Raw genomic sequence first — 27,694 nt, 5'->3', positions numbered from 1 at the left:
TAGTTGCGCATTATGTCCACCGGGGGGCAGTATTTACATGTGCTTGTGTTACATCGGCTTATTAAACGCTGTCTGTAACCATAAACTCTACCAAGCTTCAAGGCATACATAATAAATAGCAGACTATTATAGATGTGCCTTAAATGTGACTTTAGTGTTTTTTTTCTTTTAAATATTTCTGTCTTTCTGTCTACTATTTATTGAACCAAAAACTCCTGCCATGTTTGCTTTGTTTGTTTTCTACAACTTGTGAATATTTTTTTTCTTTTAATAATTTAAGTTTTTAATAGAACCACTTAATGAAATATAAAAATAAATACAACAAAAATCATAAATCATGAACTCTCATGAAGTGCCCTTTAATTTGAATTGAGCTGACACTCAAATACATATCAGAAGTCAATTAATTACTCAGAATATTGTAGCACAATTCCAGTGGGAATTACTATGCATCATCCATCTTGCCACTTTTGTAATGTTTGTGATTCAACTGCCAAGGTTTTTATTACAGTGCAATGAATAAATGACTTAAAATGCAGAAACAATGTTTTATGTTCACTTTTGAAGTCATTCAAATACAAATAAAAATGTAGACACAACACAGTAGATAAGTACATGAGATTAAACTTGCTTTGTAAAAAATGATCTGTAAATTACACAAACATTTCCAGATTAAACACAATCTTGTCCTACACTGGTAATGTGTGCACAGAACTGCCCTTGTATTAAGGTCACTATAATTCTTTCTTGTGTTGTTATTTATAATACTTCCCTATTTAGAGCTTTGTGACTTATATTTGCACTGATCTGATATGCGGATTACTAATCACACAGCAACAGCTGAAATAGGTCATTTCACAAGTATGAATTATGATATTACGATGACTGACAAAACCATTTGAGCTGTAGGATGTGGAGGTTTTGAGTTCCCCTTAACTGTGTGAAATGAAGATGTTTTTTTTCTGTCCAGGTGCCAGATGTGTATTTCTACATAAAATAACTCGTATAGATAAAAACGAAAGGTATATTATGAATCCAATCAAAAAGTGATCGACAATACTCATTTTCTCTTCACTTGAGCGTAGAGATCCTCTGGGACGTTTGTTGTCTCGGACACTTTGACCTGTGCATACAGTGGATCCTGCTGCTGTCCACTGTCCTGCTTTGAGGCCGAGGACGGTCCAGGTCCCCGCTTGGAGAAGTCGATCTCTCCATAATGGATGTCTTCTTCTTCTGCTTTTCTTGCTGGCTCTGCAACAACAAGCTCTTCACCTGTTTGACTCTGTAAAATAGTAAATCAAACAGGAGGTGCTGTGAGGTGAACCTTCAGCTGGATCCTTATTAAATAATGACAGACTCATTTCAGATTCATTGACTGGACTTTTGGACAAAGTCAGGATGTAAACTAAAGCACAGACACTGTGTCAGGTTGATCACACAGCCAATGTGAGCAGAACACACAGTGCATTGCTGTACAGGAAGTTCAGTGTGTTCTCACCTGAGTCTGTTGTGCAGTTGAATGTGTCGACTTTAAACGCCTGGAAGACATCAGATCAGTTATACTGTGTTTCAGGTTCAATATACAGTGTGCCAGTTAAGTGTCAAGACTATTATTGCATGTGAATGAACTCAGTCAAGACTGCTGCTTTAATTTGTGATACTCACCAAACACAGACGACCAGGCAGATGAGAACAATGATCCCAAAGATTCCTCCAATAACTGCTCCCCATCGTATTAAGCTACCTCCTGCTCATAAAAGAAAACAAAATAAGTGAGACGAGTGTTGATTGTGGACATGTAACAATATTGATCATGGTAATCAAAGTGCTCTACAAGGTACTATAACACACTCATAAAAACATACAGCAGATAAGATTTATGTCAGTGGATTCAGTAACTGTACTGACTATTTTTACCTTTAACAGTCAGATGGATCTCTGATGATGTTCCATTACCAAGATCATTTATGGCCACACAGTAATAAAATCCTCCATCAGTCACATTAAAACTGTAAAAGTCTCCTTCAGACACTTTGATGGGTCCAGTATTGCTGGTCTTGAACCAGGTGAAGCGGCTGATGGGAGGACTGGCTCTGCTGGAGCAGGTCAGGTTCACCCAGCTACCTGCTGACACCAAACCTGATGGACTGATGGACACTGAGGTGTTCTTGGGAGCATCTGAGGAAAATGCAACAAACAAAATAAGAGGTGATAGATACATCAGAGCCTGAATAAGATCACTGAGAAAAGAGAGTCATGGGAAGTCAGAAACTAATACAATGTGTTGTCTTACATGAAACACTGAGAGTCTTTCTCTCCTCTGCTGTCTTATAGTTTCCTCCACCCACAGGATATGTGGCAGAACAGGTGATGGTGACTCCATCATGTTTGTCTGACAGAGTGATGGTCTCCTGGATTTTGGCTGTGAAAGTTCGATCTGTGTTCTCCTCTGTTGTGTTGTGAGGGTGTTGTGTGAGATTCCAGGTGAGTTTAGGAGGGGAGTGTGGACAGGGAGTGGGAGCTGAGCAGGTTATAGTGACAGACTCCTTCTCCTTCAGATCACCTGAGATCTCAATTCTGGGGCTCGGAGGAGAATCTGTGGTTTAACACCAAACACAGATTTTATACTGAAGAAATACATCAAGTACAAATAACAGCTTGTGCTATTTTCAGTATCCCAAAATTTGACAACTCGACTACTTGATAAGCAGTAACAATAGACTCCGTGTTTTAAAACAGAATTTAAAATTCATGCAAAAGTGTAAGATGAAAAAACGTGTGCTGTTAAGGACAAAACTGAAACTGATTTCACTTATTATTCTGAACAATAACATCATAGTCTGATCAAACAAAATTCTCTTACCTTTGACTGTTATTTGAAGAGGATCACAAACAGCTGTTGCCCTGAATGGCCAGTTCATGATTCTGAAGTAGTATCTGTCTGTGTAACTTGTGATTACACTAGAAAATAAAGTGGTGCAGTTTTTCTCACTCAGGTTTCCAGTGATATTCATTGGATAGTCATTAACTGTCTTACTACTGTTGAAAATCACATTGTTTGGATTAGAGCCAAAACTGGAGTCACTTTTAATCCACACTCCGAAAACTGATCTTGTGGTGCTGAAGTTTATGTCTGGCTTAGGTGAGAAGGTACATGGGATTTGCAAACAAGATCCACTCAGTGCTTCAATGTTCTTTGGTGCAGTAATAAATAGGGCTGAATCAGCCGGACAATCAGCCAAAGCACCTGTAAAAATAAAATCATGATAAACAACTTGTGAAGCAAAAATCAGCATGAAGAGAAACTTCATGATACACAAACTGCAGTTCAGCAGCAGCAGGTTTGGTCATTTTTCCTTTTAACATTGTCAGTATAAAACATTTCACTGAACAGTTAGAAAAGATAACGTCTCCAAATAAAAGTGACTGAACAAACAGCTCACCTGAAACAAAGAAGACACTCAGTAACATGTTGGCTGTCACCATTTTCACACACTGGACTGTAACGACACTCATCACCTGGAGTTGACAAAAACTCACTTTCTTAGCATATTGATTAAAACATATTTTAAATGAAACATTCATGCTCTTTTAAAGCCACCTCAGATTCACACATTCAAAGCAAACCAAAGAAATAAAATATTTCACCCTTTTTGTCATGAGTTCATGAAAAGCTGCAAAATATAAAACATACAGTAGCAAAAAAGATAATAAAAAAAAGTATAAAAAGCAGAAACATTTTACCTCACCAAATGAGCCTGCAGTCAAAACGGAGAAACAATTAGTTTCAGACAGTGTGTGAGTTTCAGCCGAGCTGCTACAGACCCAGTACCTGACTTTGCTGCTAAGCCGTTGCTTTAAAAGCAAACAGAGTTACTGTTTCAAGCTGGATATGAAATGACTGAAATACTGCAGAGAGACAAGAAGTCGCCACTCTTCCTGCTCACAGCCTGTGAGTGAGGAAGTCAGTTTTTGAGGCAGTTTGAGCTCATCAGGACACAAATAACTTAATTATTCTTAAAGATTAATTTTGTCACATGACTCACTGCAAGCCTGTGTGCCTTATCTTCCTTTGCAGTGCATATTGCATTGATCACAATAGTGACAAAACAAACAATTATAAAAAATATGAACTTCATGTATTGAACAGACGTGGTTAAGTGGATATAGCACTGGCTTGACACTTTGGGCACCGGGGCATGAGCCCAGTATGCCCGTTCATTAATCCATCCATGAGTGGTTCCCTTTTGTTATCAAAAAAGAAGATGATTTAAGGCCATCAGTGCAGATAGCCAGTTTGTTGGACTAATATGCAAGAAAACACATCAGATATAACCAAAGAGTAATTTATTATACAACAAACAGCTGTTTCCTCTGGAGCAAATCTATTATGATACTAGTTAATGTAGTAAGGGTAGCAGCTGTGATTATATTGTGTTGTGGCTGACTGTTGTAGCTGAAAAAATTATATAATGTAGATCTACATATATAGTTTATAACTGTCAATCATCGCAAAATAAAGTTGTCATACTGCTGAAATTTTACCAGTTGTAACTGTGAGGTCAAATGCTGCAGTGGTCCATGCCCTTTAGATGATCTACTCCTGCTGATTTTCTTATGTTTTAAACAGATCAGGACACTCTGTCTGTAGTGGTGACTGAGCTGGTAAACCTCCTTTTACTGGACCAGGAGGAAATTTGTTTTGGTTCCCTCATGTGTCAGAAATTATTTTTAAGAGAGCTGTGCTCTTTTTGCAGCACACAGTGCTAATTTTCACCTTTCATTAATGTTAACACATAAACAGACAGAAAGTGTTCCACTTCAAAGAATAAACAGTTGACAAATGGAGAGGAAACACAATGCTGGACTGATGAAGACATTTGATTGCACAGAGCCGTGCAGCTCAAAACAACTTCCCCTGTTTACTTGTAGTTCTCAGGTTTTTCTCAGAGCTCACCACTTCTCTATGGTGTTCTTACTCTGGTCATCTGTCACACACAGTTGTATTTCATCACATTTATACCATCAAAACAACATGAAATACAATAATGCATTTTAATCAAAGACTGAAGTGTGAGCATCTCAGTTTTCTTGTACAATTGAAAGTGATATTGATTAATGCCACCTCATGATGCCCAATGCCTCATTTTAGGTTCACCCAGCTTCCTGCTGACACCGAACCTGATGGACTGATAGACGCTGAGGTGTTCTTGGGAGCATCTGAGGAAAATATGTAGTTACATGGGATGTGCCGACAAGTCCTTGTTTTGCATGTTAGTAGTTGTTACACATCTCTCTGTGATAGTTTTGTGTGTCTTTGTGGTGGCTTTGCCCTATTTCATACTTGTTGTGAATCTCTGTGAGTCTCTTTTCCATTGTTTTGTATGTCTTTATGGTCATTTTGAGTCTCTTTCTGGTCAGTACATGTTAATTTGAATGACATTTTGAGTGGCTGACACTTTGGGCCCCAGGGCCAGTATGCCTTTTCAATAATCCACCCATAAGTGGTCCCCTTTTGTTATTAAAAAGAGGATGGCTTAAGGCCATCAGTGCAGATAGCCAGTTTTGTTGGACAAATATGCAAGGAAACAAATGGATGACAAATGGACAGTAAATGCAATTCTGGACTGATGAAGACATCTGGTTGCACAGTCACTGTGACAAAAGTGCACAAAGACCTTTGGACAAAACTCAGCCAACCAACTTCCCGTTTACTTATAGTTCTCAGGTTTTTCTCAGAGCTCTGGTCTTGATTTGGTAAGTTTACATCTCACCACTTCTCTTTATTGTTCTTACTTTGGTCCAAATGATTGAACTGTGAGGTGCCTCAGTTTTCTTGTTGAACTGAAAAGGATATTTAATAATGCCACCTGATGCCTGATTCTTTAACTTATTCGAAAGTGTTATCAACCAAAGACTATTTGACACATGTAGTTACCAGAGTTTATTGAACTGACTTGTGTACAGTCTGTATCACTGCTGCTCTGCAATACAGCACTGATGAGAAAACCTCTGTGAAGAAAATGCTTTGTTCACTTCAGATGCTTTTAATCCAGCAGTCATCCATACGTATATACAAACACAACTGTGATAATAAAAGATAAATATCCACACTTTCTGCTTCCTTATCACAGCAATAATCTGTCTTTAACTGTTTGAACTTTTGTTTGGAAAAATATATCTGCACATTAAAAGAAAACACAGTTGAGGTATATTTGATATTTAAGAATGAGATGAAAGAGAAATATATCATTTAAAGTGAACATGACATCTTCCTCCTCTCCTTCATGATGTTTGAATCTCAATCACTGTTGACATAGTCTGCTTCTGCTGCATCATGTGGAAATGAAAGAATCATCATCATCTCAAAAAGATTTTTTCTGGATAATTGTTGAGTATCAGTCCTCAGAGACAATAGGAACTTTTGTCCTTTCTTCAAAGACAGTTTATCGTTGAAAGGATAATGTGCCTGCAGCTTACCTTCACTGGTTTGTTGCAGGATCTTGATCTAAACCATCTGAAAGAAATATGAATTAACCTGAATAAAAGTTCTGACCATTAACTTTAATAGACCAGTAAGTCTTTAGCTGCAAATCATTATATCATAGAAAAGTTCATCTCACCACTCAAAGATTTTGATTGAACTGTAGAGTGCTACGATTCCCAGGATCTTCACTGTAACGTAGACATCAACCCCAAACTCTGGATAATCTGTAACAAGACAGCCTGGTCAGCTTCTCCTTAGTGGAAAATGTTATGACTCTAATACATCATCAACTTGAATTCCTTCTGTTCACCTCAAATGTAAACTGGCGTCCTGATTAATCCTGTACATCATGAACTACGAGCTCAAGCAGTCGTAACAGTCACGTTAAAGCTGTAAAAGTCTCCTTCTGACACTTTGATGGGTCCATCTTTGTTTATCCTGAACCAGGTGAAGCTGCTGACGGGAGGATTGGCTCTGCTGGAGCAGGTCAGGTTCACCCAGCTACCTGCTGACACCAAACCTGATGGACTGATGGACACTGAGGTGTCCTTGGGAGCATCTGATGAAAATGTGAAATGAACTTTAGACATTAGAATCAGCTGACATCCCATGAATCATCATGTGCTGACAGGATCCAATAACAAACACTTGTTGTCTTACATGAAACATTAAGAGTCTTTCTCTCCTCTGCTGTATTATAGTTTCCTCCATCCACAGGATATGTGGCAGAACAGGTGATGGTGACTCCATCATGTTTGTCTGACAGAGTGATGGTCTCCTGGATTTTAGTTGTGAAGGCTTGATCTGTGTTTTCCTCTATTGTGTTGTGAGGATCTTGTGTGAAGGTTTGAATCATGGAGTGTGATGTTTAGACAAAAACTGATTTGACTTTTTTAGAAATAATAATAAGTAAAATCAGACTGATAATAAACAAAATTCTCTTACCATTAACTGTTATTTGAAGAGGATCACAAGAAGCTAAACATAATTAAAGGAAGAAAAAAGATCCTTGGGGCAGCACAGTGGTGTGGTGGTTAGCACTCTCGCCTCACAGCAAGAGGGTTGCCGGTTCGATCCCGAGCGTGAGAGCCCTTCTGTGCGGAGCTTGCATGTTCTCCCCGTGTCAGTGTGGGTTCTCTCCGGGCACTCCAGCTTCCTCCCACAGTCCAAAGACATGCAGATTGGGGACTAGGTTAACTGATAACTCTAAATTGTCCATAGGTGTGAATGTGAGCGTGAATGGTTGTCTGTCTCTATGTGTCAGTCCTGCGATAGTCTGGCGACCTGTCCAGGGTGTACCCTGCCTCTCGCCCGATGTCAGCTGGGATAGGCTCCAGCCCCCCCGCAACCCTCAAGAGGATGAAGCGGTTAGAAGATGAATGAATGAAAAAAAATCCTTTTTTTTTTTTTACCGATGGATTTCCAGATTGCTGTTGCTATGAATGGCCTGTTCTCACTTCTGAAGTAGTATGTGTCTGTGTAAGTTATGACTAAACTGGAAAATACAGTGGTGGAGTTTCTCTCACTCAGGATTCCAGTAATATTCATTGGCTAGATGTTAACTGTCTTACTACTGTTGAAAATCACATTGTTTGGATTAGAGCCAAAATCTGAGTTATTTTTAATCCACACTCCAAAAATTGTTCTTGCGCTGTTGTAATCCTCTTTTGGATCACATGTAAAGGTACATGGGATTTGCAAACAAGATCCACTCAGTGCTTCCATGTTCTTTGGTGCAGTAATGAATAGGGCTGACAGTGTGTGAAAGTTTTTCCGCAACTACAGGACAGCAGCAGCAGGTTTGGTCATTTTTACTTTTAACATTGTCAGTATTTCACTTTGCAGTCAGGACACGGACAGTTGGAAAAGATAACATCTCCAATTAAAAGTGACTGAACAAACAGCTCACCTGAAACAAAGAAGACACTCAGTAACATGTTGGCTGTCACCATTTTCACACACTGGACTGTAATGACACTCATCACCTGGATTTGACAAAAACTCACTTTTCACTTTTTTAACCAAATCATATTTTAAATGAAACATTCATGTTTTTTTTAAAGCCACCTCAGATTCACTCATTCAAAGCAGGAACTCTCCCTGTACAACCAGATGTTACTGTGTTATATATTTCTGCTTAACCAAAACCCAACATATAAGATACAATGTATTTTTCAGTGGAGTCCACAAGAAGCAGCAAAATATGAAACACAAAGCAGTGAAAAAAGATAGTATAAAAAGCTAAAAACATGTTACCTCACCAAATGAACCTGCAGTCAAGACGGAGTGAAAATAGTTTTTTTTAATCAGGCAATTTGTAAATTTCAACACAACTGCTACAGACCCAGTACTTGACTTCTCTGCTAATCCACAGTGATTTATAAGCAAACAGAGTTTCTGTGCAAAAAGCCAACTGTCTGAAATATTGTAGAAATACAAGCAGTCACTCATCCTGTGGTCATCCTGTGAGTGAGGAAGTCAGCTCTTGAGGCAGCTTGAGCTCATCACGATGAAAATAAATGATTCATTCCCAAACATTTATTTTTTATCACGTGATTTACTGGAAGTGTGTGTGCCTTATCGTCATTTGTAATTCATGTTACGTTAATAACAACAGTGACCTATTAAACATATATGACAATAAATAAGAACAAAAATGTATTGCACATATGAAGTTAAGACAAATAGTGGATATAAAATACAGACATCATATCTAGAGGGAGTTTTATTGTGAGTGGTTAAGTGGAAATCTTTTGTTGTTACAAATGAGGATGATTAGAGATCATCAGTGCAGATAGCCAGTGTTTTATTAGAGAAATATGCAGGAAGATTAACTTGCTATACACCAAACAGCTGTGTCTTCTATAGCAAATTAATTGTAATACTTGTTCAATCAGGAGAGACAGAAGAATAAATTAAATATTTAATACGGAATATTAGTGTACAGATTAACAGATGAAGAAGTCTTTGGTGCTTGGACACCAGAGGGAGATATTTTGTGATTGAGGGACATCTGAGCAGCAGCAGGATAAATCCCCCCAATGAGTCCAGACACTGGTGGTGATGGTGGCTGCCCACTCTGATGCTGCTGACTGCTGAGGCAGATGAGGCTGATAAATCCGTGAAGATAAAGCAGTGATGGGGAGGTGGAGGGTGTGCACGACTGCAGCAAGAAAGAACTACAGCAGAGAAAGAACCATATTTAAAATGAGGAACAGTAAAATTTAATTCATTTCAATTGACCAACCCAGACAATGACACCTAGAGACAGTGAGAGAGCATACATGCAACGAGAGAATGGCAGGGTGAGAAAGAGACTGATGAAGACATCTGGTTGCACTGAGCCGTGGGGCTACAGTCGCTCTGATGATCCTGCAGAGGGACAAGCCGACCAGCTTCCTCTGCTTACTTAGCTCTCAGGTTTTTCTCAGAGCTCTGGTCACGATTTTATCAGTTTATATCTCCCTACTTCTCTTTGGTGTTCTTACTCTGGTCCATGAGCCTCACACAGTTGTATTTCCTCACATGTGTACCATCAAAACAACATGAAATACAGTAAATATAATGTGTTTCAATTAAAGACTGAACTGTGAGGTGTCTCAGTTTTTTTATAGAACTGAAAATGATATTAATGATGCCGACGGATGCCTGATTCTTTAATTATTCCTATATAAAACTTATACTATAAGCATTCTCAACACTTTTTGACACATGTAGTTAACACAGAGTTTATTAAACTGACTTGTGCACAGTCTGTACCTCTTCTGTTCTGCGATTCAGCAGTGATGAGAGAACCCAATTAAAATGCTTTTCACTTCAGATGCTTTTAATGCTTTTCATCCAGCAGTCATCCACACATGTATATACAAACACAACTGTAACAATAAAAAAATAAATATCCACATTTTATGCTTTCTCATCCTCATTGTGAACTGTTGTTCTGTTTAAAAAATACATATTTGTACATACAAAGAAAACACAACTGACGCAAAGAAAATAATTAGTATAATCTTAAAAATAAATAAATAAATAATGATACTACAATATACTATCTTCTGTCCTATTTACACTTAAACTTTTATTTACTGATCTTCTGCAAAGAAGAAAAATACTTAATATTTAACAATAAGATCAATAAGAATAAGATAAACATTTAATTTAAGGTGCACAAGACGTCTTTCTCTTCTCCTTTATGATGCTTGTATCTCAGTCAAGCTGTTGACATAGTCATCTTCTTCTTCTGCGGTGTCCTGTGGAATTGACTCAATCAACACTGTCTCTAAAGGATTCCCTCTGTATAATCTTGATCGAAACCACCTGAAAGAAACCAAGACGAATAGACATGAAAAAAAGTAATATTTACTACAAACATTTGAAAAAGACCAGTAAGTCTTTAGCTGCAAATGATCAGATCACAGAAAAGTTCATCTCACCACTCAAAGATGATGATTGTGCTGTAGAGTGCTACGATTCCCAGGATCTTCACTGTGATGTAGACATCAACCCCAAACTCTGGATTGTCTGTAACAAGACAGCCTGGTCACATTCTCCTTAGTAAAAAATGTTATGACTCTAAAACATCATCCTTCTGTTCACCTCAAATGTAAACTGACATCCTGGTTAATCCTGTACATCATAAACTATGAGCTCAAGCACTTTGGTCATTCTTCATAAAACAAAATGAAATGTGTATCATGAAACATGTTTTTATGACTGAGTTCTCACAGATCTGAATTTCATGAACACGACACATTTTATTCAAGAAGAAAAACAGAAAAGAGAGGAGAGCAGATTACATTATGCTGACATCTGATTACTGAGAATATTTTAGGCATAAAATACGTAATCCAACAATAACTGCTCCTATTTCACTGCTGGGTTAAGTACAGTTCAGTATTTACCTTTAACAGTCAGATGGATCTCTGATGATGATTCAGTACCAAGATCACTTATGGCCACACAGTAATAAACTCCTCTGTCTGTCACATTAAAGCTGTAAAAGTCTCCTTCAGACACTTTTATGGGTCCATCTTCGTTTATCTTGAACCAGGCGAAGCGGCAGACAGGAGGATTGGCTCTGCTGGAGCAGGTCAGTTTCACCCACCTACCTGCTGGCACTGAAGCGGATGGAGTGATGGACACTGAGGTGTTCTTGGGAGCATCTGAGGAAAATGTGAGATTAACTTTATTCATTAGAATCAGCTGACATCCCATGAATCATCATGTGCTGACAGGATCCAGTAACAAACACTGGTTGTCTTACATGAAACACTGAGAGTCTTTCTCTCCTCTGCTGTCTTATAGTTTCCTCCATCCACAGGATATGTGGCAGAACAGGTGATGGTGACTCCATCATGTTTGTCTGACAGAGTGATGGTCTCCTGGATTTTAGTTGTGAAGGTCCCATCTGTGTTTTCCTCTACTGTGTTGTGAGGGTGTTGTGTGAGATTCCAGGTGAGTTTAGGAGGGGAGTGTGGACAGGGAGTGGGAGCTGAGCAGGTTATAGTGACAGACTCCTTCTCCTTCAGATCACCTGAGATCTCAATTCTGGGGCTCGGAGGAGAATCTGTGGTTTGAAAAAAAGAATCAGAATCTGTCTTTCTTTTTCTCTTTTTTATCTAATACATGATAGACTGATAACAGTAATTCTCTTACCTTTAACTGTTATTTGAAGAGGGTCACAAGCAGCTGTTGCCTTGTAGTCACTGTTCTCAAATCTGAAGTAGTATGTGTCTGTGTAACTTTTGATTAAATTTGAAAATAAAGTGGTGCAGTTTCCCTCACTCAGGTTTCCAGTGATATTCATTGGGTAGTCGTTAACTGTCTTACTACTGTCGAAAATCACATTGTTTGAATGAGAGAAATGACTAGAGTCATTTTTAATCCACTTTCCAACATGTCTTGTGCTGTCCACACGTATTGATTTATCTTTAATGTAACATGGGATTTGTAGACAAGATCCGCTCAGTGCCTCCATCTTTTGTGGTGCAGTAATCAAGGGGAATGACTTTGCAGGACAAGCAGCCAAAGCACCTGTGAAATCAGACTCATGATTAATACAAAGTGAAACAAATCTCTATGAACAGACAAATCTACATCAGCAGCAGGATGCTGTGTGTAGAGTTTCCAAAATTATCTCTATCTGAACTGAACAAACAGCTCACCTGAAAGAAAGAGTGTATGGAGCAACATGTTGAATGTTACAATGCTCACAGACAGAGCTGCCATCACCTACAAACACAATAATGCAGATACTTTTTAAACATGTTTTTGGAACTATTACAAAGAATATGAGTTCTTGTAAGCACACATTACACCAGAAACTTTCACCATACATCTGGGATTCATTGTATTTAATGTGATTAATCACCAACTTCATAAGTAAATTGTAAATAAAACCACAGCAATAAAAAGCTGCTGAAGCACACTCTCACCAATACAGCATAGTTCTGCTAAACAAAATTATTAAAATAAATGTTAAACCACGTTTTTTTTAAGTTCATGAAGAGTCACAAAATAGTATGATTGTCCTGGGAAAAAAGGTACAAAGCAAAATAAGTGGCAAAAAGTCTTGTAAAACAAGTCTTACCAAACAAGCCCAAATCGAATAAAAGAGAAGCAAAGAGATCCTTCAGTGGGTGATATGAAAGTGAATATTAGTTTGTGAATTTGAGCTTCAGTATATATACGTATATATATATAAAAAAAAAAAAAACACCTTCCTTGTTTCGTGGTTGGAAATTAAAACTTCCCATGTTTCTATGAATCAGCTGACATCCCATGAATCATCATGTGCTGACAGGATCGAAAAACCAAACACTGTCTGTCTTACATGAAACACTGTGAGTCTTTCTCTCCTCTGCTGTCTTAACATCTTTTCCTTCATCCACAGGATATGTGGCAGAACAGGTGATGGTGACTCCATCATGTTTGTCTGACAGAGTGATGGTCTCCTGGATTTTGGCTGCGAAAGTTCGATCTGTGTTCTCCTCTATTGTGTTGTGAGGGTCTTGTGTGAGATTCCAGGTGAGTTTAGGAGGGGAGTGTGGACAGGGAGTGGAAGCAGGTTATAGTGACAGACTCCTTCTCCCTCAGATCACCTGAGATCTCAATTCTGGGGCTCGGAGGAGAATCTGTGGTTTCAAATCAAACACAGATTTACACTACAAGGGCAATGCTGTAACTTCAGTATTTAAACTGCTTCTGATGTTTTTTAATGACAATAATTATTTATAATTCCATGTAGGTTTTGTCCTCCACTGCTGATACACGTCAAGGAGTGAAAACAACTCAATACATTTGTTTTTGTCATTTTGTCTAATCTGACAGTTAAAGTAGTGCAGACATCATAAGATAGTTTAATCAAGAGACTTGTTCTAAGAGAAAATAATATTCATTGACATGTGCACATAGGTATGGGAAATGTGAAAAATCTTTGGGGATTAGACCCCATCGTGATGTCACATATTCCTTGATTAGGGAACCCTCCCTATGGAGTCTAGACACTGGTGGTGGTGATAGAAGTGATGAGATGAAATGAAGAGGGAGCTGAGGATCTGGATGTGAAGACGATTGCGCCTAAAATGACAGTAGAAAGGAGCAGAGAGGAGAACAGATTTAAAGTTTGGCAGCAGCAACATTAATGGGTAAAGGAGATCATGGTGAGGTTTGATAGCACAGTGAGTTTCATGTTGATCTGTTGATCTGGAGCCTATCCCTGCTGACACTGGGCGAGAGGCAGGGTTCACCCTGGACATGTCGCCAAACTATCACAGGGCTGACACATAGAGACAGACAACCATTAACACCCACGTTCACACATACGGGCAATTTAGAGTCACCAATTAACCTGCTTGTCTTTGGACTGTGGGAGGAAGCTGGAGTACCTGGAGAAAACCCATGCTGACACGGGGAGAACATGCACAGACTGGCGATGTGAGGTGACAGTGCTAGTGACCACACCACTAAAGTAAAAATCATGCAGTTTGTCAGCAGGGCTGCAACAGAAACACGTCCAGTCGTGATAAATAGAAAAACTTCCACTTGTGATAAACAGAAACACTTCCAGTTGTAATACAAAAGAAAGGAGACTTGCTTTGTGCCAAGACTGTGGCAAGTGCCAGTGGTTTTGTTGTTTCATAAGACTGAAACTCTGCAGAAATATAACATATGAACAGTCTTCATAGTTCCTGCTCGCATCACCCTTTTGTTGCATCTTAAACCCATCAGAATGCAAATGAATTATTTATATTTGGTTAGACTTTTCTGTTATTACCATCTGAATGGTTTATTTTACACAGAAATTTGGATTATGTGAAAGTACCCTTTACTTCTCTTACTGACACTGAAACATGAAAAACAAAGCTAAACACTATTATCAAGAAACAGATACTAGTTGAAAGTGTGCTTCTGTATAACTGACTTAAGGTTTCCCGGAATTTTCTCAATGCTTTACATATGACATCAGCAGTTTACCTTCCTTTATTTCTCTGTTATTCACTTTAATTCATTACTCACACACTGAAAAACTGTTTTGGTATTTGGTCTTTGAACAGTTTGGTTTCACTGCACTTATTGTAGCATCATCAGCGTCAATGCAACATCAAGTGGGAAATGAGACAGTGACGAGTCAGTATGATGTCACAGGTTTATGTTTGATGTGTCTTGCAATAACTGTGGTATTTCCTTGGAGGACTTGCACAACACTTCTTCCCGCTTTGTGGTGTTGCCACTTTCTATACTCGCAGAGATAACTGAATTAAGGAATTGAAAACCTCATGTCGCAAATAGGCCGGCACACTCACATGATGAAATAACAACTTACATATAACAGATAAGTTATCAATTAAACCCAGTGGTGGAATGTAACTAAGTATATTTACTCAAGTACTGTAAAAATCTGAGGTACCCATACTTAAACTTGAGTCTTTTCTTCTCATGGCACTTTCTCCTATTACTCCTCTACAATTGATCCTTCACTAAGTCCCACCCCAGGACGCAGACTGGCCAATCATAATGTAGCATCAGGCCGGCTCAGACCAGGGTCCAACAACAATACAGCTGTGCTCCATTGCCTCTAATGCAGTTGTTTCAAATGTATTTCATTTAGTGGATTTGGAGCTAAATGTTGTGCCCATGGGGCACGTTGTGTGTTAATGATACTTGTTACCTGGAGAGGTTGGAAAAAGATAGCTATACGTTCACATGAATATGGTGTATGTAAGTGTTGAGTCAGAATTTTTTTTGTTCCTACGTTCCCTGAAGGCACTGTCACTCATGATTCCACACCCCCTCTTCCATGCCACATCAGGGTCAAAAGTCTGAAACTCAAAAAACAGATTTGAAACTGAAAAAAAAAATCTGAAAGTGAAAAAATCAGATTTGAAACTGTAAAAAATAAGATCTGAATCTGAAAAGATAAAACATGCAACTGAAAAAATAAGACCTCGAATGTTAAAATACATATGGAAGTGAAAAGTGAAAATAAATTATTCATTCAAAAGAATTACCAAAGTGAATCAAAATTATATTTAACCTGAAAAAATGTTTCATACACCTATTTTTGTTTTGAAAACATTGTTGTATTTTTCAAAATTCAAGATCAACACATGAATTTTCAGTTTCAAATTTTATTTTTTCAAGTACAAAACATCTGACCCTAATGTAGCTCCGTAGAGGTCCCCCCTCCCCTCTCTCACTCTCTCTTTCCCTCCCAGGCATGCAAGAGTCGGGCAGCTGCTAAACATCTACAGTCTACCCTGCTTCAAATACTGGGCTCCAACTTCAGCACGCAGCCAGATCCTAGACTCAGCTACACAGTCAATCTTGTTCAAGCCTCTTAGTTAATTCTTGAAATAAACTCCACCTCAGTAATCTACAACAGTAAAATCCTTTAACAATAATAACATTGTGAGTTTCAACAGAACTGCAACAGAACCAGTACCTGCTGAGCCGCCATGGTACAAAAGCAAACAGACTCACTGTTTCAAGACAGACAACAAATTACTAAACTACTGTAGAAATACGTGATCCTTTCTGTGAATGAGGAAGTCAACTCATGAGGCAGTTTGAGCTTATCAAAAATCATGTTTTACTGCACTGTATGTCTTATCTTCTTTTGCGACATGTTACATTAATCAAAATAGTAACATATTTAAAAAGACATTAGAATATGAAATTCATGTGTTGCACAATGCACACATGTAAAGACTTAATAACCAAAGATTAGACTGGTCTGTATCACTGCTGCTCTACAATCCAGCACTGAAGAGAAAACTTCAGCCAATAAAATTTGTGCCATTGAACTTTGTTCACCTCAAATACCATTAATGTTTTTGATTCAGTCATCTGCACATACAAACACAAATGATAGACTAAATCAGTGGTTCTCAACTGGTGGGTCCTGGTCCAAAACTGGGACACAGTCCATTCTGAATGGACTACAATTGACTCGTGAACGTGTCAAATTTGTAAAAAAAAAAAAAAAAAAAAAAACATGATTTATTTTGATGTATAGTGAATTTCCGGCACTGAGCTTTAATTTTGAAGTGCTGTTTCTTGCTAGAGAGTCAGTGACAAACAGACAGCTACTTGACAGAGACAGCAAACTAGCTTGATGGCATGGCCAGATGCAAGTATGACAATAAATATATACTAAAATGTGTGGACCTTGAACTAATGACTGGGGAAAAATCTGGACCCCATGGCTGGACCAGCTGGGAACCACTGGAATAAATCACTGGTTTCCATCCAGGGAGTCCTGACCCCCACTCTGCGTGGACTTAATAATACCGCAGAGAACTGTTACAAAGTATCCAAATAATAGACCTTATCTCACAAAGACAATTAAGGAATGTATCCATAGGAAGAAGACAGCCTTTAAATCAGGTGACACATGGGGCGTTGGTGGCTTAGTGGCAGAGCAGGCGCCCCATGTACAAGGCTGTTGCCGCAGCGGCCCGGGTTTGAGTCCAGCCTGTGGCCCTTTGCTGCATGTCACCCCCCCCCCCCCCCCCCCCGTCACACTTAACTGTCCTGTCCATTAAAGGCAAAAAATGCCCAAAAAAATATATATATTTTTCAAAGTGAATCAAAATTATATTTAACCTGAAAAAATGTTTCATACACCTATTTTTGTTTTGAAAACATTGTTGTATTTTTCAAAATTCAAGATCAACACATGAATTTTCAGTTTCAAATTTTATTTTTTCAAGTACAAAACATTTGACCCTAATGTAGCTCCGTAGAGGTCCCCCCTCCCCTCTCTCACTCTCTCTTTCCCTCCCAGGCATGCAAGAGTCGGGCAGCTGCTAAACATCTACAGTCTACCCTGCTTCAAATACTGGGCTCCAACTTCAGCACGCAGCCAGATCCTAGACTCAGCAAGAAAATCAGGTGACACATTAGCATTAAAGGCTGCAGTGAAGGAACTGAATCAACAACTGAGTGAATCCAGAAGGCAGCACAAAGAGCGTGCGGAGCAGGACCTACAAAACTCAAACACAAAGAGACTATGGGACTCAATTAGAAAAATGACTAATATGAAATCTGAAAGGAAGCCGATAGTGGCCCAAGACGAAGGGGCAAAAGCTAATGAACTTAATGCTTTTTTTGCACGTTTCGAAACTGACACCTTTAATGAATGCTGTGATATTATTAATTCCCTGTCCTGTAATGATGATGATAGGATGGTGCTAGATCTGGGTTCTGTCATCAGAGTATTTAAAACCATACGTATAAATAGAGGGACTGGACCAGACGGCATGTCTGCTTTTTTACTAAAAACATGTGCAGAGGAACTATCATCAGCCTGGTATCGTCTATTCCAACTATCCTTAGACTTACATACAGTGCCAAAGAGCTGGAAACAATCAGTGATAGTCCCAGTTCCTAAAAAGACATGCCCGCAAGAAAATAACGATTACAGGCCAGTAGCCTTAACTTCAAACGTGGTCAAGTCAATGAAGAGACCTGTGATAGAGGAACTTAGGAGAGAAACAAAGCAACACTTAGATCAATATCAATTTGCTTACTCAGAGAACCATGATACGAGTGATGCTATTTCCACAGTAACACATCTTATTTTGAAACACCTAGAAAGTCCTATAGCATACGTCAGGCTGCTTTTCATTGATTTTAGTTCAGCCTTTAATTCGATTCATCCTGATATTCTGCTTCCTAAGCTATCTCAGTTAAATGTAAATTCCTGTATTATTAAGTGGTTCTCCTTCTTAGTAAAAAGGTCACAAAGGGTAAAATTCAATTCAGTGTTCTCCAAGGGGAAAACAGAAGAGATTGTAGTGGATCCCAAGTCCATAGGAGACCACACTGCAATCTCCATACATAACCAAACAATTCAGCAAGTCGTCTCCTATAAATATCTAGGAGTACAGATCGATAGGGATCAGTGGCGATTGCTCTAAGACTGCAAGGGAAGCTCAGCTTCCCCTAAAATGTCAAAAAATAAGTGGTCAAATATGTACTCTTGTGTTTTCATGTCATTGACTAAATATGCGCTAGAACGCGTGCAACTTTTGCTCAGAATCAGCTACTGATCACAGGTCACTGACGCGACTTTCTTCTCATTCATTCCCGTAGCGTCACAGTGCATTAAACAGTGGAGGCTCAGCGTCCAAAGACTTCAATGGGGAAGCATAGAGTGGGTTGTTCCACTGCAGCGAAACTAGACAGTCATTGGATAAATGCTCGGTTTTGTCCCGCCCATCGGACGCTCAGCATCTCTGGGAGTCTATGGGGCAGTGGGCTGGCCTCGGCTGGCCTGGACGCTGGGCTTCTGCATGATGATTGGATGATCTGAGGCCTGAATCCCTTTTTGAATGACAGCGAAATGAGTGAATCAGCGATCTTGAAATATAAACCACCAGAGCAAGTTTCATTCCGTTGTTCTGAGTTGATCTGGAGACTTTTCCAATCCTCTTAGTGACTTTTTCTTTGTTAAAAACGACTAGCGACAAATCTAGCATCTTGTTCTGGTGTTATTGGAGACTGTACTCGTGTTTGGAGACCCTGACTTCTGTCGCTCTGCAGTTACTGTCCCCAACGAGCAGCGGGTGCTGTGAGCCCCTCCACCGTCCCAAAGCACACATAGGCGGTCACACTAGCCTCGCGCAGCCGGGTAGAATTTACGTATAAATAAACGGAGACATTTTATCATGTAGGCCGAAAATGAGCTTCCCCTCCTTGAAAGACCAGCAGCCGCGACTGATAGGGATATGAGCTGGCACTCACATGTGCAAAATGTCTGTGCAAAGATACATCAGCGCCTGCACACACGAGATTAAGACTGTTTGGGGTCAACAGAAACGTAATGATGATTTTTTACAATGCTAGTATTCTGTCTGTGTTAAGATATGGTGTGTCCAGCTGGTTTGGAAACCTGACTGTGAAACTTAAATCCCAAATTGCTAGGTTGATTAATATAGCAGGGAAGATAATGGGTGTGTCCACACCCCTGATCACCCCCCTCATTTTTGAACAATCAGTGACAAGACATGCTCGTAAAATCGTATCTGATCATGACCATGTACTGAGTATGAGTTATTGCATTTGGGTAGAAGGTATAGAGTACCATGCTGCAGGTATAACAGGTACAAGAGCTCGTTTATTCCAGTGTCAATCAAGTTGATTAATGAGGAGTGTGTCTGATGTATATATTATGTATTTAATTTGATGCACCGAGGCTAACTGGGTGACTATGTGTTGTAATGTATTTATTTTTATTTTGGTAATTATATGTTGATTGTATGTTTGTGTATGCTAACCCCTAGCTCCAAGACAAATTCCTCTAAGGAGACCAATAAATGAACTGAACTGAACTGAACTGAACACTAGGGGTTGCTGAAGCTTCGTGGTCTTGAGGCCTTGATTTCAAGGAGAGTAAAAAAAAAAACTTAAAAAAAAAATACACAGTAGACCAGTATATCAGCATTTCATTTATTTCATTTCTTAAATTTAGATAATTTTTCAAGATATACACTTAAAATATTCACGGTATACAGGCACAGTGAAGACTTGAACACAAGCTATATTCACAGAGCCTTTACTCTCTGCTGAACAGCCTTATCCTGAAAAAAAAAAAAACTCCACATAATACGGACATAGCATCCTATTATAAATTTCTAAATTCATCAGGAAAACCCATCTCTGATGCAATATACACAGGAGATAATTTGCTCAAAATTCATCCAAATAACACCTTTTAAACAAACTTCCTTCAGCTATGACGTTCACTATTTGGGCAGTTTATCAGATGTATTGTACTGTTGTGACACATTCATTATAATAAAAGGCTGGGAACATAGACTGTTAAAATAATGGATGTAGCTACCATGAATTGGTCTGTGGACTGACGTTTAGACTGCTGCATGGTGGTGAAGACTGAGTGACATATAGAGTCAAAGCAAATCAAGACAAATTCATTTGGATTGTTTCCTTGTCCTGTTCTTTCTTTGCTCCAGTTTTTTTCTCTCTCTGTGTAACACGTTATAGTATGATGAATAACTATCGTCAAATGCAGAAATAATGTGTGCATCCTCATTTCTGCAATAATTATAATACAGCTGACTATTCGCTGAAAATCTACCACCCAAGAGGCTGCATAACAAAAAAATAAATAAATAAAATAATCAGAAAACATCTTAAAACGAAATGATACAAGAAATTCTGTAATCTTGTACAACACCGCAGAACTGCTTGTGGCGCCATGATCACTTGACAGTTTTATTTGCATTTTGTTATTTTTGACTGTAGTTCCTCTTTTTTACATGAAACATCCTGCTTATATAACTGACATTGAATTCTACACAGATGACAACAGCACTCATTTTCTCTTTACTTGTGCATAGAAATACATGAAAATGTGCCAGACATGAGCCCAATCTTACAAAGATTATTGTTGAAGTAGTATCTGTCTGTATGTTTCGCTGCTTGTTGGAACATGCAGGAAAATAAATAAATAAATAAATCTATGGGAATCAGTAGAAGAAGATTCCCAAATGGTCTTCCACACTACTTCTAATATTACCCTCCACAGCTCTTCGACTGTGTGAACAGAAATGCTTCCCGTGTCATTAAGACTTGTTCCTGATTTACAGCATTGGGAATTTCATTGGCACGAATCTGACATGTAGATTACAAATCACATAACAATGGTTATGTGAGGTCAGCACACATGTATAAACATAGAAACCAACTTCCCCTTTTAGCTGTTGTAATTCTAAAGCAAGTTGACTTCCTATGATTTAAGAACACAGAGCAAGTTCAAGTTTCCAACTCAGAGAAGTACAACAGTTCTTACCTTTACTGCTCATATCATGTACATGCTGTATAATCTGTATATACCACATTAATAACAATAACAATAACTATGATGACAGTAATGATAACAAATGAAAACATAAATGTCATGCTCACATGTAACTACCGCAGTGTTGTTGCTGACTTGTGTTCGTGCACTATGGATCACACTGATCTCTATTGCTGTTGTTCTACATTACTGGACTGATGAGAGAACTGCAGCTGCTTTCATTTGTGTTATTATTACTCATCACGTGCTGTTGTAAAATATGTTTTTACAAAGACAACACTGTGCTGGAAGTCATATTAATTAACCTGCACATGTGTACTCACGCAAATGATGAAATATGTGTGTTCCAAGGTCACACTTTGAACATCCTCATCATCTCAAATATCTATTAACAACCTTTTAAAAAAGCTTTTTTACACAGAAAGAAACACCAGCAGACAAAGGGTAAGAATTGATCAATTTTACCTTTGTGCCAGACATGAGCCCAATCTTACACAGATTATTGTTGAAGTGATATATGTTTGTATAATTTCCTGCTTGTAGGAACATGCAGGAAAGTAAATAAAGAAATTAATGGAAATCAGTGGAAAAAGATTCCCATATGGTCTTCTATAATACTACTAATATTACCCTAAACAGCTCTTCAACTTTGTGTGAAGAAATGCCTCCCGTGTCATTAAGACTTGTTCCTGATTTACCGCTTTGGGACAATGAATCGGACATGTAGATAACAAATCACATAACATGGCTGTGTGAGGTCAGCACATATGTATAAACATGGTGATAACTGACGCTAAAAACACTGCAGGATGTGGAGGTTCTGAGTTTCCATTTATTGAATTGTAAGCAATGAAAATGACATTTTCCTGTCCAAACTCTGGTGTCTTTTTTTTACATTATCCAACATAAAAAATATATAGTATGTATAAAACCAACAGTTTATTTAATATGAATTCACAAACAAAACGGTGCTTATTTTTTGTCTTTTTTTTTTACATTATCCAACATGAAAATATACTTTATTTATAAAACTTACAGTTTATTTAATATGAATTCAATTCAGGTGTAATCTGTGTCTTTACACAAACAAAACAGCACTTATTTTTTCTTCACTTGTGCGTAGAGATCCTCTGGGCTCTCAGCAGTCTGTCCTAAGCTGTTTGTTGTGTTTGACACTTTGACCTGTGCATACAGTGGATCCTGCTGCTGTCCACTGTCCTGCTTTGAGGCCGAGGACGCTTCAGGTCTCCGCTTGGAGAAGTCGATCTCTCCATAATGGATGTCTTCTTCTTCTGCTTTTCTTGCTTGATCTTCAACAACCAGCTGTTCATCTGTTTGACTCTGTAAAAAAAAATAATTAAATCAGGAAGTGATCTGAGGTGAACCTTCAGCTGGATTCTTATTGAATAATGACAGACTCATCTCAGATTCATTGACTGGACTTTTGGACAAAGTCAGGATGTAAACTAGAGTACAGACACTGTGTCAGGTTGATCACACAGCCAATGTGAGCAGAACACACAGTGCAGTGCTGTACAGGAAGTTCAGTGTGTTCTCACCTGAGTCTGTTGTGCAGTTGAATGTGTCGACTTTAAACGCCTGGAAGACATCAGATCAGTTATACTGTGTTTCAGGTTCAATATACAGTGTGCCAGTTAAGTGTCAAGACTATTATTGCATGTGAATGAACTCAGTCAAGACTGCTGCTTTAATTTGTGATACTTACCAAACACAGACGACCAGGCAGATGAGTACAATGATCCCAAAGATTCCTCCAATAACTGCTCCCCATCGTATTAAGCTACCTCCTGCTCATAAAAGAAAACAAAATAAGTGAGACGAGTGTTGATTGTGGACATGTAACAATATTGATCATGGTAATCAAAGTGCTCTACAAGGTACTATAACACACTCATAAAAACATACAGCAGATAAGATTTATGTCAGTGGATTCAGTAACTGTACTGACTATTTTTACCTTTAACAGTCAGATGGATCTCTGATGATGTTCCATTACCAAGATCATTTATGGCCACACAGTAATAAAATCCTCCATCAGTCACATTAAAACTGTAAAAGTCTCCTTCAGACACTTTGATGGGTCCATCTTTGCTGGTCTTGAACCAGGTGAAGCTGCTGACGGGAGGATTGGCTCTGCTGGAGCAGGTCAGGTTCACCCAGCTACCTGCTGGCACCAGATCTGATGGACTGATGGACGCTGAGGTGTCCTTGGGAGCATCTGGAGAAAATGTGACAAAAAGGTTAGAACATTAGAGATAACTGAGAAAAGATAGTTTTCATGAGACAGTCTTCATGAGCTGACAGGATCCAATAACAAACACTGAGTATGTTCACATCCGAAAAAGACAATATTCCTACTAAGCTGTTTACATGGCGAATGAAAAGGAACCAATCATCAATACTCCTGTTTACAGGCAGCCATGCATACTCTGATTAACATGCCCTGACATATCCTTTATCACGTCAAAATATGTAGCTGAAGCACCTTGTCATGCGCTTGGGATTTTTTCACAGTTTTCGAACAGTGGTGGAATTGTTGACCCATGCAAGCTCAGCCTCCCTCTTTTCCTTCCTTCAACCACCTTCTTGAAAAGGGTGGTGTTACAATATTTGTGCATATAAAAACCTGCTGGTATCCAAGTCTTTGGTGAAGTTTAAAAGTAGGTGTGTTTTTTTCTTCAGACCAAAAATATGGGCCTGCATCTCTACACCAGCCTTCAAACTGTAGGTAAGTTGGTTTGTTTACAACACATCTATGACAACGCACAGAGCTGACTGTAAATAGGTAAGAGGCTGAATGTTGCAAACTGCAGTATAAACCCCAGTTGAGATGCATATTTCAAATGTGCTGAATACATGTCCACAAATGCTAATAAAACCTGAATAATACCAAACTATCACACATCTTACTCAGACAATGCTAAACTCGCCTAATTCAGAATATATTAAACGAATACGCTGTTTACATGACCTGTATCAAATTGAGAATATTGTCAAACAACAGTGGAATACTAGCATGTAAACATAGCCACTGGTTGTCTTACATGAAACATTGAGAGTCTTTGTCTCTTCTGCTGTCTTATGGTTTCCTCCATCCACAGGATATGTGGCAGAACAGGTGATGGTGACTCCATCATGTTTGTCTGACAGAGTGATGGTCTCCTGGATTTTAGTTGTGAGGGTTCGATCTGTGTTCTCCTCTGTTGTGTTGTGAGGGTGTTGTGTGAGATTCCAGGTGAGTTTAGGAGGGGAGTGTGGACAGGGAGTGGAAGCTGAGCAGGTTATAGTGACAGACTCCTTCTCCCTCAGATCACCTGAGATCTCAATTCTGGGGCTTGGAGGAGAATCTGTGGTTTCAAATCAAATACAGATTTTACACTGAAAAACACAGTCACAATTCTAAGAGTCTACAGACATGCTTGTAGCTCTGTAAGGCTAAACTTTGAGCAAAATGCTAACGGTACGATGCTAACATGCCACAATGATACTTGTAACATACTGATATACCAGGCATAATATGTACCACATTTACCATCTTAGCTATATACCTGTACTCTCCTACATTAGCTAAATTTTGTACTTTTAACTCCACTACATTAACACAGCTATACTTAGTATGCTTCTCTAGAGATTAAGATTTTACATCATATAATGAGACACTTTTTTGCCAAATAAAAAAGCAATCTGTTTGGGGCTCCTTACCATGTTTTTGAAACGTATGAATTATTAGCAGTTTCAGTAAAGAGACATTTCCCCTCTCAACTTCTAACATGGTTTCATTTCAATAACTGTTTAAAGAAAAACTCTCCAGTATTTCACAATAAAGTAAAAGTGAGAGAAAAGTGAAATATGAACAGTTTTTAAAGCAGAGCTTTGTCTTGTCTTCTTTCCTATTCGATTAGTTACCTCACAACCCCTTACATTTATCTTGTGACTCCTTGGAGTGTAAAAAGTAGACATGTAGATTTTGTTCTTACTGATGGAAAATAGTCTGAACAACTCAACACATGGGACTTCCTCTTTTTAAGTACTGAATGCAAAATACTTTCTGATGGTAATATTATTAGTGGTGCGGGGGAAAAATCCCACACTGATAGCCAGGAAGTGTGTGTTTTTACATTTTTGTCAGACATTCAAACTAACAACTCTGATCACTGGCTGGTTTCTGCAACATTTATCCACCACAGATATTATTAATAACCATGCTGTAGGTGTTGAGTTTCACATTGCAGGTTTAGTTAAGGGGTTTTCACTTTTTTCCTAAACAATAACATTATAAACTGAAAAACAGCTCTCTTACCTTTAACTGTTATTTGAAGAGGATCACAAGAAGCTGTTGCCCTGAATGACATGCTCTCAATTCTGAAGAAGTATGTGTCTGTGTAATTTGTGATTAAACTGGAAAATAAAGTGGTGCAGTTTCTCAAACTCAAGTTTCCAGTAATATGTATTGGGTTGATATTATTTGCCTTGCTGCCATTAAAAATCACATTGTCTGGATTGTTGGCAAAATCAAGGTTATTTTTAATCCACACTCCGAAGGTTGTTTTGGTGATGTCGAATCCCATCCCCGATTCAGTGCTGTAGTTACATGGGATTTGCAGACAAGATCCATTCAGTGCTTCCATGTTCTTTGGTGCAGTAATGAATAGGGCTGGATCAGCAGGACAGTCAGCCAAAGCACCTGTAAAACCAGACTCATGATTAACAGCTGTGGCGAACATAATATGTAAAAACAAATCAACATGAACAGAGAAACAAAATATACTACAGCAGGAATGTTTTTGCATTATGGTCTTTTTTTTCACTGTACAGTTTTTGTAATGATTTACATCAGTAATCCCCTCAAGCCTGACCCCAGTGATGACCAAACCCTCCTATACCAACCAAAAGAGCCCCAGACAACTAATTCAGTATTACCACAGCGACAAAGGAACTCAGGTGGAAAATACAAATCTTAAAATTCATATTAATTTGGGGGGAAAATGTGTGCTTTGTTTTTAAGTTCAAACAGTAAATAATTCAAGTAGCCTGTCTAAATAAAAGTGACTAAACAAACAGCTCACCTGAAACAAAGAAGACACTCAGTAACATGTTGGCTGTCACCATTTGCACACTCTGGACTGTAATGACACTCATCACCTGGATTTGCAAACACAATAATGGAGTAACTTTTAATGAAGCATTGAATACACTCTCTGTGTTAACTATAGTCACAAGTCTGCAAGCTGCAAATGAGCACGACTCTCTGGCTTAGATAAGAATAAAACCAGTAAATACGGTTGTCTCACCAAAGAAGTCCACATCACTAAGAGGAGGACAAGTAGGTCCGTTGGTTGGCGCTTTCAAAGTGAAAATATTTAAATTCATGAAATTCAACAGTTCAAGAAACCAACTTCCCCTTTTAGCTGTTGTAATTCTAAAGCAAGTTGACTTCCTATGATTTAAGAACACAGAGCAAGTTCAAGTTTCTAACTCAGAGAAGTACAACAGTTCTTACCTTTACTGCTCATATCATGTACATGCTGTATAATCTGTATATACCACATTAATAACAATAACAATATCTATGATGACAGTAATGATAACAAATGAAAACATAAATGTCATGTTCGCATGTAACTACCGCAGTGTTGTTGCTGACTTGTGTTCGTGCACTGTGGATCACACTGATCTCTATTGCTGTTGTTCTACATTACTGGACTGATGAGAGAACTGCAGCTGCTTTCATTTGTGTTATTATTACTCATCATGTGCTGTTGTAAAATATGTTTTTACAAAGACAACACTGTGCTGGAAGTCACATTAATTAACCTGCACATAACGCAAATGGTGAAATATGTGTGTTCCAAGGTCACACT

At 38.5% G+C, this 27,694-nt stretch overlaps 1 protein-coding gene and 1 long non-coding RNA gene across 6 annotated transcripts in view; one reads left to right on the top strand and one right to left on the bottom strand.

Annotated features, from left to right (window-relative positions):
• Nucleotides 1-361: 361 nt before the first annotated feature.
• LOC125882215 (vascular cell adhesion protein 1-like) lies at nt 362-27,452 on the bottom strand. Of its 5 annotated transcripts, none has more exons than XM_049565959.1 (9): nt 27,334-27,452; nt 27,125-27,175; nt 26,900-26,975; nt 26,134-26,517; nt 24,878-25,180; nt 23,791-24,051; nt 1,666-1,750; nt 1,499-1,538; nt 362-1,282 (listed from the first exon to the last, which is right to left on the bottom strand). In XM_049565959.1, exons 2-9 carry the CDS (start codon nt 27,137-27,139, stop codon nt 1,061-1,063), a joined length of 1,386 nt encoding a protein of 461 aa, XP_049421916.1. In that variant the 5' UTR covers nt 27,140-27,175; nt 27,334-27,452; the 3' UTR covers nt 362-1,060. The 5 variants fall into 5 exon arrangements, with proteins under 5 accessions (XP_049421916.1, XP_049421917.1, XP_049421919.1 ...); XM_049565960.1 differs by having other exon boundaries at nt 1,666-1,747; XM_049565957.1 differs by lacking the exons at nt 362-1,282; nt 1,499-1,538; nt 1,666-1,750 and adding exons at nt 22,629-23,153; nt 23,372-23,411; nt 23,539-23,623 and having other exon boundaries at nt 27,334-27,446.
• LOC125882224 (uncharacterized) overlaps nt 2,294-27,694 on the top strand; it is a 51,742-nt gene continuing 26,341 nt past the window's right edge. Inside the window, exon 1 of the long non-coding RNA XR_007448319.1 lies at nt 2,294-2,367. This is a non-coding gene — a long non-coding RNA (uncharacterized LOC125882224). The remainder of the gene's footprint in view (nt 2,368-27,694) is intronic.

This window comes from Epinephelus fuscoguttatus, linkage group LG21, assembly GCF_011397635.1.
Source record: "Epinephelus fuscoguttatus linkage group LG21, E.fuscoguttatus.final_Chr_v1".
Lineage (NCBI taxonomy): Eukaryota > Metazoa > Chordata > Actinopteri > Perciformes > Serranidae > Epinephelus > Epinephelus fuscoguttatus.
This window is presented reverse-complemented; position numbering and strand designations above follow the sequence as displayed.

What these genes read in the sequence shown, in the direction of transcription:
- LOC125882215 (XM_049565957.1), bottom strand. An exon ending in TCTTCAAATAACAGTTAAAG is followed by an intron (nt 25,181 to 26,133) that starts GTAAGAGAGCTG and finishes TTGAAACCACAG; the next exon opens with ATTCTCCTCCAAGCCCCAGA. An exon ending in GATCCATCTGACTGTTAAAG is followed by an intron (nt 23,624 to 23,790) that starts GTAAAAATAGTC and finishes TTCTTTTATGAG; the next exon opens with CAGGAGGTAGCTTAATACGA.